This window comes from Salvelinus namaycush, chromosome 12, assembly GCF_016432855.1.
Source record: "Salvelinus namaycush isolate Seneca chromosome 12, SaNama_1.0, whole genome shotgun sequence".
In the NCBI taxonomy this organism is placed as follows: domain Eukaryota; kingdom Metazoa; phylum Chordata; class Actinopteri; order Salmoniformes; family Salmonidae; genus Salvelinus; species Salvelinus namaycush.
This window is the reverse complement of record NC_052318.1, coordinates 29,670,416-29,684,078: the sequence shown is the minus strand read 5'-3', so window position 1 is coordinate 29,684,078 and position 13,663 is coordinate 29,670,416. Positions and strand designations below refer to the sequence as shown.

At 46.6% G+C, this 13,663-nt stretch overlaps 1 protein-coding gene across 1 annotated transcript in view; it reads left to right on the top strand.

The window, feature by feature from the left end:
• LOC120057071 (coxsackievirus and adenovirus receptor homolog) overlaps positions 1–12,311 on the top strand; it is a 111,777-nt gene extending 99,466 nt beyond the window's left edge. Inside the window, exons 4-7 of the mRNA XM_039005461.1 lie at positions 6,904–7,059; positions 7,221–7,343; positions 7,517–7,655; positions 9,280–12,311. Coding sequence (XP_038861389.1) covers positions 6,904–7,059; positions 7,221–7,343; positions 7,517–7,655; positions 9,280–9,565 — 704 coding nt within the window. The 3' untranslated portion in view covers positions 9,566–12,311. The remainder of the gene's footprint in view (positions 1–6,903; positions 7,060–7,220; positions 7,344–7,516; positions 7,656–9,279) is intronic.
• Positions 12,312–13,663: the final 1,352 nt, after the last annotated feature.

The following is a 13,663-nucleotide window of genomic DNA, read 5'->3' as shown; positions in this document are numbered from 1 at the left end:
AACGACAGGGTGTTGTCCAGGATCACGCCAAGGTTCTTAGCGCTCTGGGAGGAGGACACAATGGAGTTGAGTTGTCAACCGTGATGGCGAGATCATGGAACGGGCAGTCCTTCCCCGGGAGGAAGAGCAGCTCCGTCTTGCCGAGGTTCAGCTTGAGGTGGTGATCCGTCATCCACACTGATATGTCTGCCAGACATGCAGAGATGCGATTCGCCACCTGGTTATCAGAAGGGGGAAAGGAGAAGATTAATTGTGTGTCGTCTGCATAGCAATGATAGGAGAGACCATGTGAGGATATGACAGAGCCAAGTGACTTGGTGTATAGCGAGAATAGGAGAGGGCCTAGAACAGAGCCCTGGGGGACACCAGTGGTGAGAGCACGTGGTGCGGAGACAGATTCTCGCCACGCCACCTGGTAGGAGCGACCTGTCAGGTAGGACGCAATCCAAGCGTGGGCCGCGCCAGAGATGCCCAACTCGGAGAGGGTGGAGAGGAGGATCTGATGGTTCACAGTATCAAAGGCAGCCGATAGGTCTAGAAGGATGAGAGCAGAGGAGAGAGAGTTAGCTTTAGCAGTGCGGAGCGCCTCCGTGACACAGAGAAGAGCAGTCTCAGTTGAATGACTAGTCTTGAAACCTGACTGATTTGGATCAAGAAGGTCATTCTGAGAGAGATAGCAGGAGAGCTGGCCAAGGACGGCACGTTCAAGAGTTTTGGAGAGAAAAGAAAGAAGGGATACTGGTCTGTAGTTGTTGACATCGGAGGGATCGAGTGTAGGTTTTCTCAGAAGGGGTGCAACTCTCGCTCTCTTGAAGACGGAAGGGACGTAGCCAGCGGTCAAGGAGGAGTTGATGAGCGAGGTGAGGTAAGGGAGAAGGTCTCCGGAAATGGTCTGGAGAAGAGAGGAGGGTATAGGGTCAAGCGGGCAGGTTGTTGGGCGGCCGGCCGTCACAAGACGCGAGATTTCATCTGGAGAGAGAGGGGAGAAAGAGGTCAAAGCACAGGGTAGGGCAGTGTGAGCAGAACCAGCGGTGTCGTTTGACTTAGCAAACGAGGATCGGATGTCGTCGACCTTCTTTTCAAAATGGTTGACGAAGTCATCCGCAGAGGGGGGGGAAGGGGGAGGAGGATTCAGGAGGGAGGAGAAGGTGGCAAAGAGCTTCCTAGGGTTAGAGGCAGATGCTTGGAATTTAGAGTGGTAGAAAGTGGTTTTAGCAGCAGAGACAGAAGAGGAAAATGTAGAGAGGAGGGAGTGAAAGGATGCCAGGTCCGCAGGGAGGCGAGTTCTCCTCCATTTCCGCTCGGCTGCCCGGAGCCCTGTTCTGTGAGCTCGCAATGAGTCGTCGAGCCACGGAGCAGGAGGGGAGGACCGAGCCGGCCTGGAGGATAGGGGACATAGAGAGTCAAAGGATGCAGAAAGGGAGGAGAGGAGGGTTGAGGAGGCAGAATCAGGAGATAGGTTGGAGAAGGTTTGAGCAGAGGGAAGAGATGATAGGGTGGAAGAGGAGAGAGTAGCGGGGGAGAGAGAGCGAAGGTTGGGACGGCGCGATACCATCCGAGTAGGGGCAGAGTGGGAAGTGTTGGATGAGAGCGAGAGGGAAAAGGATACAAGGTAGTGGTCGGAGACTTGGAGGGGAGTTGCAATGAGATTAGTGGAAGAACAGCATCTAGTAAAGATGAGGTCAAGCGTATTGCCTGCCTTGTGAGTAGGGGGGGAAGGTGAGAGGGTGAGGTCAAAAGAGGAGAGGAGTGGAAAGAAGGAGGCAGAGAGGAATGAGTCAAAGGTAGACGTGGGGAGGTTAAAGTCACCCAGAACTGTGAGAGGTGAGCCATCCTCAGGGAAGGAGCTTATCAAGGCGTCAAGCTCATTGATGAACTCTCCAAGGGAACCTGGAGGGCGATAAATGATAAGGATGTTAAGCTTGAAAGGGCTGGTAACTGTGACAGCATGGAATTCAAAGGAGGCGATAGACAGATGGGTCAGGGGAGAAAGAGAGAATGTCCACTTGGGAGAGATGAGGATCCCAGTGCCACCACCCCGCTGACCAGAAGCTCTCGGGGTGTGCGAGAACACGTGGGCAGACGAGGAGAGAGCAGTAGGAGTAGCAGTGTTATCTGTGGTAATCCATGTTTCCGTCAGTGCCAAGAAGTCGAGGGACTGGAGGGAAGCATAGGCTGGGATGAACTCTGCCTTGTTGGCCGCAGATCGGCAGTTCCAGAGGCTGCCGGAGACCTGGAACTCCATGTGGGTCGTGCGCGCTGGGACCACCAGGTTAGAGTGGCAGCGGCCACGCGGTGTGAAGCGTTTGTATGGTCTGTGCAGAGAGGAGAGAACAGGGATAGACAGACGCATAGTTGACAGGCTACAGAAGAGGCTACGCTAATGCAAAGGAGATTGGAATGACAAGTGGACTACACGTCTCGAATGTTCAGAAAGTTAAGCTTACGTTGCAAAAATCTTATTGACTAAAATGATTAAAATGATACAGTACTGCTGGCTGGTGAAGTAGGCTAGCTAGCAGTGGCTGCGTTGTTGACTTAGTTTGAACGTGTTGCTGGCTAGGTAGCCTCGATAACTGGCTAGGTAACCTCGATAACTGGCTAGATAATTACTCTAAACTACACAATTATCTTAGATACAAAGACAGCAAAGACAACTATGTAGCCAGCTAACATTACACTAATCAAATCGTTCCGTTGTGATGTTTCGGTAGAAGTTGGCTAGCTAGCAGTGTTGACAACGTTAGGACGGCGAAAATAGCTGGCTAGCTGACTTTGTTTGAAAGTGGAGCTGGCTAGGTAACCTCGATAACTGGCTAGATAATTACTCTAAACTACACAATTATCTTAGATACAAAGACAGCAAAGACAACTATGTAGCTAGCTAACACTACACTAATCAAATCGTTCCGTTGTACTGTTTCGGTAGAAGTTGGCTAGCTGGCTAGCTAGCAGTGTTGACAACGTTAGAAGATTCGATAATTCGATAATAATCTAAACTACACAATTATCTTTGATACAAAGACGGCTATGTAGCTAGCTAAGAAAAAAATGTGCTAAGATCAAACCGTTGTACTGTAATGAAATGAAATGAAATGAAATGAAATGTAATACTACCTGTGGAGCGAAGCGAAATGCGACTACTCGCTCCAACCCGGAAGTCCACCTCTCCGGCTGACGCTTGGCATTGCGCATGGTGATCTTAGGCTTGTGTGAGCTGCTCGACCATGGAAACCCATTTCATAAAGCTCCTGACAAACACTTCTTGTGCTGACGTTGCTTCCACAGGCAGTTTGGAACTCGGTAGATTTTTACGCTCTGTGCTTCAGCACTCGGTGGTCTCAGTCTGTGAGTTTGTGTGGCCTACCACTGAGCCGTAGTTGCTTCTAGACGTTTCCACTTCACTATAACAGTAGTCTTGCCACACAAACTCACACAAAATGCCCTGGTCAACTTAGCTCTAGCAGGGCGGAAATTTGACAAACTGACTTGTTGGAAAAGTGGTATCCTATGACGGTACCATATTGAAAGTCACTGAGCTCTTCAGTAAGGCCGCTCTTCAGTAAGGCCATTCTACTGGTAATGTTTGTCTATGGAGATTGCATGGCTGTGTGTTTGATTTTTACACCTGTTAGCAATGGATGTGGCTGAAATAGACTATAAATGGACTATGCATTATGTGGGTTGAATTCTGTAACACTGAATAAAACAATCAAAGTCCCATGATGGTAGTGACTGCCCATTTCTGCTTATCACTTATTAACCATCATTTATTCACATTAATTTAATGAAATCTTTCATTTGTTTTATGACTTTTATCATTGCAAGTCTTCATCTCTATAGAGCTGCTGCCTATGCGGTCTGACAAAATCACAATTTTAGTAGTTCTTCAAATTAAATAAGACATACTTTTATAAATACCAACTATCAATCACTTAGGTCATGTATTTTCAGGTAGAGCTACCTCACGCGTTCTTCTCTCATTTCTCTGTGTCTGCCCCACAGCGACCAGACAAATAGGCGCGCAATGGATTATGGTCATTGTAGTTAATTACCACGTTTTTTGCGCTAAACTATGTTGAATATTGTCCTGTTAGAAACTACAACCCTCTACTACATCGCACTGTTTGGGCTTGATCTGATGTGTCTCTAGAGAAACTGTGCATTGAGCTCACAGAAGGGGAAAAAACGAACTAAATGGAATTAAAATAATTGAACCAACGTCGGTCCATTAGTTGTTTAAAAAATCGAAAAATAACAGAAATGTTAGATAAACAAACACACACAGAGGCATCTTCCCTGAGTGCAGGTAACGTTGTGAGCTGTGTGTTGTCTCCGCTAGTTTAAAGATGGACAGTGACGTTAACAGGAGGAGAGAGCACCTGCAGTCAGTACAGCACACCGGACAGGCACATCGGCAACCCTCACTACCATTCACCATCTCTGCCTAGACTTCACATCAACCCTCACTACCATTCACCATCTCTGCCTAGACTTCACATCAACCCTCACTACCATTCACCATCTCTGCCTAGACTTCACATCAACCCTCACTACCATTCACCATCTCTGCCTAGACTTCACATCAACCCTCACTACCATTCACCATCTCTGCCTAGACTTCACATCAACCCTCACTACCATTCACCAACTCTGCCTAGACTTCACATCAACCCTCACTACCATTCACCATCTCTGCCTAGACTTCACATCAACCTTCACTACCATTCACCATCTCTGCCTAGACTTCACATCAACCTTCACTACCATTCACCATCTCTGCCTAGACTTCACATCAACCCTCACTACCATTCACCATCTCTGCCTAGACTTCACATCAACCCTCACTACCATTCACCATCTCTGCCTAGACTTCACATCAACCCTCACTACCATTCACCATCTCTGCCTAGACTTCACATCAACCCTCACTACCATTCACCATCTCTGCCTAGACTTCACATCAACCCTCACTACCATTCACCATCTCTGCCTAGACTTCACATCAACCCTCACTACCATTCACCATCTCTGCCTAGACTTCACATCAACCCTCACTACCATTCACCATCTCTGCCTAGACTTCACATCAACCCTCACTACCATTCACCATCTCTGCCTAGACTTCACATCAACCCTCACTACCATTCACCATCTCTGCCTAGACTTCACATCAACCCTCACTACCATTCACCATCTCTGCCTAGACTTCACATCAACCCTCACTACCATTCACCATCTCTGCCTAGACTTCACATCAACCCTCACTACCATTCACCATCTCTGCCTAGACTTCACATCAACCCTCACTACCATTCACCATCTCTGCCTAGACTTCACATCAACCCTCACTACCATTCACCATCTCTGCCTAGACTTCACATCAACCCTCACTACCATTCACCATCTCTGCCTAGACTTCACATCAACCCTCACTACCATTCACCATCTCTGCCTAGACTTCACATCAACCCTCACTACCATTCACCATCTCTGCCTAGACTTCACATCAACCCTCACTACCATTCACCATCTCTGCCTAGACTTCACATCAACCCTCACTACCATTCACCATCTCTGCCTAGACCTCACCACAGCCTTTAACAGCCAATCTTTCTCAGTCTCCCTGGCCTCTCCAAACTGATCCCTCATGGTCTTTATAGCCACGTCTCTGTGGTCTACCGCAATGTATCACGCTCACTTTCTCCATATATACTCTACTGTACCCTATCTGTACCTCAATGTAGCCCAGTACAGCAATAAATCACCTTATCCTTAGCCCTTCATATTACACCACATCCATATAGTCCACCACAACCAATCACTGTCTCCCTCTAGTCTCTACAGTATCTCTCTAAAGACCATTCTCTTTCTTCTTCCTTTGACCTCATCTCTCGCTCATATCACACATAAAAATCTGCTCTGATGAAGCTTCTACCCGTTTCCAATAGGAACATCTACATGTTGAGCTATATGTAGCCCTTGATATGTTAAGCTGACTTTGAGCTTTTAATGTGAATTCAAAATGTCATTGTTGTATTACATTGTAAGACACACACACAGTGCATGTGGACAGCTGACCGCCAAGTCAGGAGAGCGAGCAGCCTTGGCCCCTGTCATCCCTCCAACCGTCCATCAGTACTCGTTTAATTTCTCTCTGTTCTCTCATTCATCCCCTCCCTCGTTCTGTCCGTCCTGACCACTGCCTATTAGATTAGATGGGCTGGGCGCTGCACTATGTGCTGTAGTGTACCACAGGGCTGTCTGGTGTTAATCCACATGGTTCTGTCCTCCCATCTCGCCGGGCTTTGTTGTTACAGCGCCCATTACCAAACCATGTCAGTGCTCCAGCACAACGCTCAGACACACAGAAAGAGAGAAAGAGAGACACTCACACAGTCGCACATACACACATGACTACACACACAGCGCCAATCAGGCTTCCTAAATGCCCCTCCACCTCCCATCCCTAGCATAGTACCCCCTACCCCACCGCTCCAGCAGACAGACAGACAGTTGGTCTGTTCATCTTTGCCTTGCACTGGATCTGGCCTGCTTTCAATTTGGAGCTTTGTTTCTTTTGAATTCTCGTCTCCTGTCAACAGACTGAAACTATGTCTGGCTTCCACAGATGCCCTACCCCCACCGTTTGTGTGTGTGTCACGCTCTGATCGTAATTATCTTGAGTGACAGCACCTGTAATGACAGCAGCTGTATCACTGACCCTGATTACTGCTCTCATTACGCTGATGACTGCTGCTATGAGACACACACAGCGTGGCAACCTGCCCAGAGGGGTGTGCAATAGAAAATCAGGAATGGTTTGTGTAGCTTCAAGCTAATTTCTCTTTTCCGCCATCTCTAATAGCTTATTCTCCCCCTCCTCCCCCTCTCTCCTGGTAGTGAGGCCGTCCAAGCCCAGATGCTCTGCCGACGGCCTCACCCTGGAGGGTATGGATGTGGTCCTGAGGTGTACGTCTAGTGAGGGGACCAACCCCCTGCAGTACACCTGGGAGAAGACCAGCGACAACAAACTGCTGCCTGCCTCCGCCGTGCTAGGTAAGACACATAATATTTATAGAAGCCAGGTTTCACCATCCCCAGATGGAGCAGATGCTTTCAAACAGAATGGTTATTCACTGCCAAATGGACAGAAAGGCCTCTGAAAAGTTTTGGCTTCCTGAACGTGCCGCTGTCAACCCCTCCCCCTCTGTCTGTAGACCCTGTGGGAGGCACTATGAATGTAAGGAACGCGTCCACCAGCTCCTCAGGAACCTACCGCTGCACAGCTAAGAACCACGTGGGCATGGAGGAGTGTATTCTACAGCTTGGCATCACTCCTCGTGAGTCCCTCAACGCCCCCTGATTCACCTTTATGTGGTCTTAATTGAAGATTAGAATTATTGGATTATTTTAATCGGGTGGGCATTTGTGCTGAGACCTGTATGGCTGTATAGAGTCAAAATGGTGGGATTGTATAGGATGAGTGTTTTTAATGATTTTCTCTGTGGTCTAGCCCCCAACACTGCTGGTATCATAGCTGGAGCCATCATTGCTGTTCTGCTGGCCCTCATCATCATCGCCATCATCCTCTTCTGCTGCTGCCGCGCCCGCAACAGGAAGAAGTACGAGAAGGAGATCTCCTACGAGATCAGGTACGGGCAATGCATTATTATCAAATGTATTTTATAAAGCCCTTTTTACATCAGCCGATGTCTCAAAGTGCTGTACAGAAACCCAGCCTAAAACCCCAAACAGCAAGCATGCAGATGTAGAAGCCCCTCCCATTTCAGTCCCCATTTCCTACATCATTTTTAAAATTAATTTTACTTACGACAACTGATATGGATGTGGTTGTCTCACCTAGCTACCTTTTGATGACACTATAACTATAAGTGGCTTTAGATAAGATGGTCTGCTAAATGACTGGAAAATGTCAACTTCTCCCTCCCAGAGAACCCTCAGTACTGTACACTCACAATACTATAGTACACCATCAACACTGTGTAGGATCCCCCAAATACACTTTCATTGTACAGACACTGGTACATACTGCATCAAACTGATATAGCAGTGTAGTATGTATTCTCTAACTATCTGTACGTGGGTTATTTGGCTGCTACAGCCTGAGATAAAGCAACGAAAACTGTGCCAGTAGGTATGTGTCATTGTTGAACGTCCAACGTTCTCTGGCCCCAGCTCCTCCCGGCCCAGTCTCCCTCTCTCTCTCACACACACGGGAAAAAGGTTGTCGCCCCATCAGCGTTCTCTTTTTTTCCCCTTCCTAAAATAAACGGCTTTGGTAATCAGTTTTGGGAGTTTTGTTTGTTCTGTGGATCCTGTATGTCCTGCCCAGCCCCCCTGGACACAGTATTCCATCCAGAAAGCACAGGGCCTCCCTCCCTCTTTCTCTGTTTCTGGGTCTGCTAGCTTCAGCCTGGACACTGTCTGGCTATCTGCCTGGCAACTCAAAAAATATTAGCCCAATGAGCACTGTGTCTGGGTACCCAGCCCTGACACACACACACACACACACACACACACACACACACACACACACACACACACACACACACACACACACACACACGGAGGCACGCATACAGACAGGAATGCACACTTGCACACACAGACAAACACTTGTGCGCATACACACACCATGCATGCACAAACACACACACATATTTACTAACATATTCAAAGCCAAGGGCCCCTCAGGCTCAGTTTGATTGAGCTCTTTAATGGATTATTGCTGGTTATTCGTTTTTAATTGTGTTGCTCTGGGAGCTGAAGGGGGTTGGTCAGAATGAAGGTTGCTCTGTTACCACTGCTGAGAATCCTCATTCTTACTGTAGCTGACCAGAGCTGGCACAGTTCGAACTACATTCCATCCCCACTAGCTATCATCGTTGTCTGTTTCTGTCTTATTCACCCTCTCTGTCTGTCTGTCCCCTCCCCTCTGTCTGTTTCTGTCTTATTCACCCTCTCACCCTCTCTGTCTGTCTGTCCCCTCCCCTCTGTCTGTTTCTGTCTTATTCACCCTCTCTGTCTGTCCCCCTCCCCTCTGTCTGTTTCTGTCTTATTCACCCTCTCTGTCTGTCTGTCCCACACTCTCTCTGTGTTTCTATGTGTCTCTCCATTATCTTTATTGTTTATCTTTCACTTTCTTTCTCTCTGTCTGGACCCCTGGGGGAAATCCAAACCCAAGTGAATGTGAAAGGGAGTGAAAAAGCTTGTGTTTTTTTACATAACCATCTCCACCCCCCTTCTCTCCTTCAGAGAGGACGTCCCCCCTCCGAAGAGCCGCGTGTCGACGGCCCGCTCTTTCACCAGCGTGGGCAGCCAGCGCTCCTCCTTGGGCTCCATGTCCCCCTCCAACCTGCACGAGTACGCCCTCAAGCCCCAGTACGACAAAATCCCCTCTGTGGAGGAGTATGAGAGGCCCCCCAGCCACGCACCCCTGCCCCCACCCGTCGCCAGCAAGATGGCCGGCCCCAACCTCAGCCGCATGGGCGCCATCGCCGTCATGATCCCCGCCCAGAACAGGGACGGCTCCATTGTGTAGTGGAAAGACACAGAAAGATGGAGGGAAAAACCGGGGGACACTAGACAGAGAGGTGGGGTGGCTGGGCTGGGGGACTGTGCTGGGCAGCCAGATTCTACCCTCTATCACTCACCACCAACTGGGACCCCCACTCTGCTCTGCTTTATGGAGGTCTGGGTGTGGTGTTGTACTGAGGAGAAAAGAGAAGCAGTATTGTACCATGTCATATCAGACCCACTATCAACTATTTACTGAAGACAAAAAACTGATGCTTTTATGAATTTTACTTCCTGAAATTTCTCACACATGACAAATATGAATTCTAGGCTGGGTACATTTTAATGGTCAATTCACACAGGTTGCTTTGTACATAGTTGAATGCATGATGTTTTTTTTTATCTAGCCGGCCCTGTCCATAGAGAGTTGTGTTCAGAGCGGACCAAGGTCTCTGAATGGCCTGTGTTGTGTGTGTACCATGTAGAGTATTACAGCTTTACGTGTATGTTTCTGGGGGTGGGACATGTACAGTTCTACTCTACTTTCTTTGGATGAAATACTCACGGAAGGATCAGACATGTTTGATCAATTCACTTCTGTAACACACAGCTTATCTCAAGAATAGGGGTTGCCGAGGGGATTTTAGAGTTCTGCTTTTCAAAATAATGATTTGTCAAGTAGTTACCTTTTTTAAAGATGTTCATTCCACTGGTTGGACTGTGGCTGATGTAATGGCCATGTTTGCCAGCCCTAAGAGAAATTAGGTCAGCTGGTTGTTATTTCGACAGTTGACCGTTTTGAGATGTCCAGCTTGGGCTGGAGGGGACGGATGGACAGGGTTGGCTAATGACACGGAAGGGGGAGTTGAAACCACCACATCTTGTGATTAGTGTATTGTTTCTTTGCCGGGTTCACAGCCCACCCCTCAAGTTCCTACAACAGGCAGTGTTTTGGAGAATAGGGAGGTGATGGGTGAGGGTCACTGAACAGTCATATTTGATTGTGTTTGACTGCCACCAGCCCAGGCCCCCAAACCCTCTGACCCCGCCAGTACACCCCTTCCCTATCCCCTACACTGTATGCTGTTATTAACCATCTCTGGTGTTAAACCATCAAACCCCTGAACAAAATGGTATATTTGTAACTGCACACTCAGGATTCAATAACTCGATCAAACAACTTTCTCAATGGTCATTATGAAGTCAAAAATGTTTAGTGGTTCATTCATGCACCTCTATTCATGAAGGATAAATGAAGGATGGAGTATGTACAGTATAGTAATTTACATGATATATGGAAGGAAGTGAGTGTTGAGGGGAAGAAGAAAATATTAGAATACTGAGTCACGGGTGTTAGGTTTAGGCTGCACTAACAGCACAGTAACGCTGTTTTCCAGGGCGTCTATAATGTACCCATGCTCTCTCACTCTGTCTCACATACTCACAGCCCCCCAGTCAGTGCTTCTGCTCAGCCCAGATGGAGTGTTTCTGTGATTCACATCAGTATTCTTGTGCCTTGTCTCTACTGACTTGTATCACATACATACTGTTACAGCCACAGGCCCCTAGGTAGGCGTGTGTGTGTGTACCCAGGCTGTGCTCTATTCTTCTACCGTTGATATGCGCCATACATGTATGTTTTGTAGCCAGCTGTCGTTGTATGATACATGACACAATAGTTGGCTACAGAACATGTAGTATGTCTGTAGTACTATACCCACATCGGGCATTGCAACTAGTCCACTTTTCATGGTTCTGGATCCTGTGTAAATCCACATCAACTGAGTGGAGGTTGGTTGCTTTACTTCCCCATCCGAAATAGATTATTTTCAATTACATTAGCTCTATATTTAAACATTAGCAATATAAAAAATAAAAAAACAGTTGACTCACAGTTGTTACTTCTTTTTTAGTTTTAAATACATTATTTGAGGATTTTTTAATTTTTATTATGAAGGCTTTTGTTGTATGTGTAAATATACTGTAAAAGTTACACTATCTCTAGAACTAATCCCACCACACTTACTCTAATGCTCTGTATGTATGATGATGCTCTGCAGTGCTTTGCTTGGTTAATGTGTATCTAAAACATGATCGAAGGGTCTTATAAATAATAGTGGAGGGTGAAAGCCCACTAATGTTAATTCAGGTGGGCACCACTGGCATTCTACCGCAGCTATGTTTCAATATCCACATTAGCTTATTAATTATGATGAAGCAATAGCATACATTGTAAATAGTATACTAGTATGGTTAATGAAACACACACAGACTCTGTGTTTATGAAATAGAAAGTAGTAGATTTGAGGTGGATGAAGTGGAGGTGAAGACCTCTCCTTGTTGTGGCAGGTGTAACCTCACACATGGGGACAGCAGGCACATCCGAGACAGGACGTGAAGTGAATCCCACCCCGTACATTACCCCAAAGTGGAAAACCTGTCAGCTCTCTGGAAGCCCAGGGGGACTGTGTGTGTCTTTACTGTATGGATGTGTCCCCAATATAGTATTTTAGTAGACCCCCAACTGCTGACAAACTACAGAGCCATTAGGGAGTTAGTCATGTTGTATAGTCCCTCTCAACTCAGAAAACAAATAAGTACTACTAACATGGTATTAACTGTAGCTTTTAAAACTAGTGTACTAATATTGTATGAAGATTTTTATTTGGTGGTTTGTTTGCACATTGTGTGATCATACCTGTTTTTATTTTTGTGTGTATTTTTTTGTGCTGTATTTTTAAATAATAAAGGACACAAAATGAAAGAAATAATATTATTTTGCCTTTCTTTCCCATATCAGTAGCTGTTGACTTTGTCTGAAATCAAAGTGTTTTTCTCTCTGCAAGTATCAGCAGCCAGCCTGTCTATCCTCTGTGGCACGGCAGGCCCTCCTCCAGGCTTCCACAGTGATTCATTTGAATCAGGCAGTGATTTTCACCATTAATGCCAGGTGAGGTTACTTTCTAACCACTTAATGATTATAATTAATCAATGAAGCACAAAGGCACGATGATCAGAACCCGCCCAGTGAAAATCCACAGCTCCGTTGAAACAGGCAGTACTAGAACATTACATATACTAGCATGATTCACACTATAGGGCCGAGCTTTACTGGGCTGGCCTGATTACACATCCACCAGAGTTGCTGGAAAGGACAATGTGAAAAGAAAAGAACCGAGCCAGCACAGTATGGTTGGGTTCAGCCCTGTAGTGTGAATCAGGAAACTACTCCAGGCCACTGCCCTGGTTTGACTTGAGGGAACAGGGGAGTAATGTCTTTCCTCTGTGTTTCACCCACTGATACTTGTCCTTTATCCTCGTGCTGCAGTGTAGCACTTCTCTCACAACACGTCATCACTGCCTCTGAAATGACTGAGGGAGAACTAAAGTCAACGTGTACCTAGGGCTCGAATCAATATGTATCGCTGAAGTTCAGTGCTATAGCGCGCTTGAAATGTAGAGGTAATTTTCGATTGAGCCAACATATCCAACGTTTACCCTTGGCTGGTTTCAATTTTAGACAATTTCCTGCCTTAGCTAATGTTGTTGCTAATTAACTGCATGACGAGTCCCAGCTAATTAGCCGTGTGGTACAAATGAGCTCCTATAGCAGCTCAACGGAGCTGGAAACATTGGAGTAACTAAGGTTAATGGTTATTGGATAGATCAGCCATGTTAGGGATTGTACCGAATGTTTAAACTCGATGTCTTACGCCAGCTATGAAGAAAAATAAGTCTACACTTTTCTTTGTTTTTTAGTCCCCTAGAGTCGATGTCCGTGCCCCCGCAGAAATCTAATTAGCATTAAAAAAAATTAGGCTGTCAATTTAAGCTAGAGAGAAGTTTTTTTGCGTTGATGCTTCTCAATCCACCGCATCCACCAATGCCGCAATTCCGCATCTGCGGTGAAAGGTGACAGCTAGAGCGGTGTTTGTCAGACCATGAGACAACACAAAAATCTGTCTTCTCACAAAATTGCCTTTAGCGTCGGAATGGTTTTGCTCTATGACTCCCACAAGCATCTTGGGACTCCTGAATTCGGTAGAGCTGATCTGCCAACTACTGTCTGTCCGAACAGTTTGGACCCCTCTGTGGAAAGGCGAGATTCTCACTGACAAGTGTC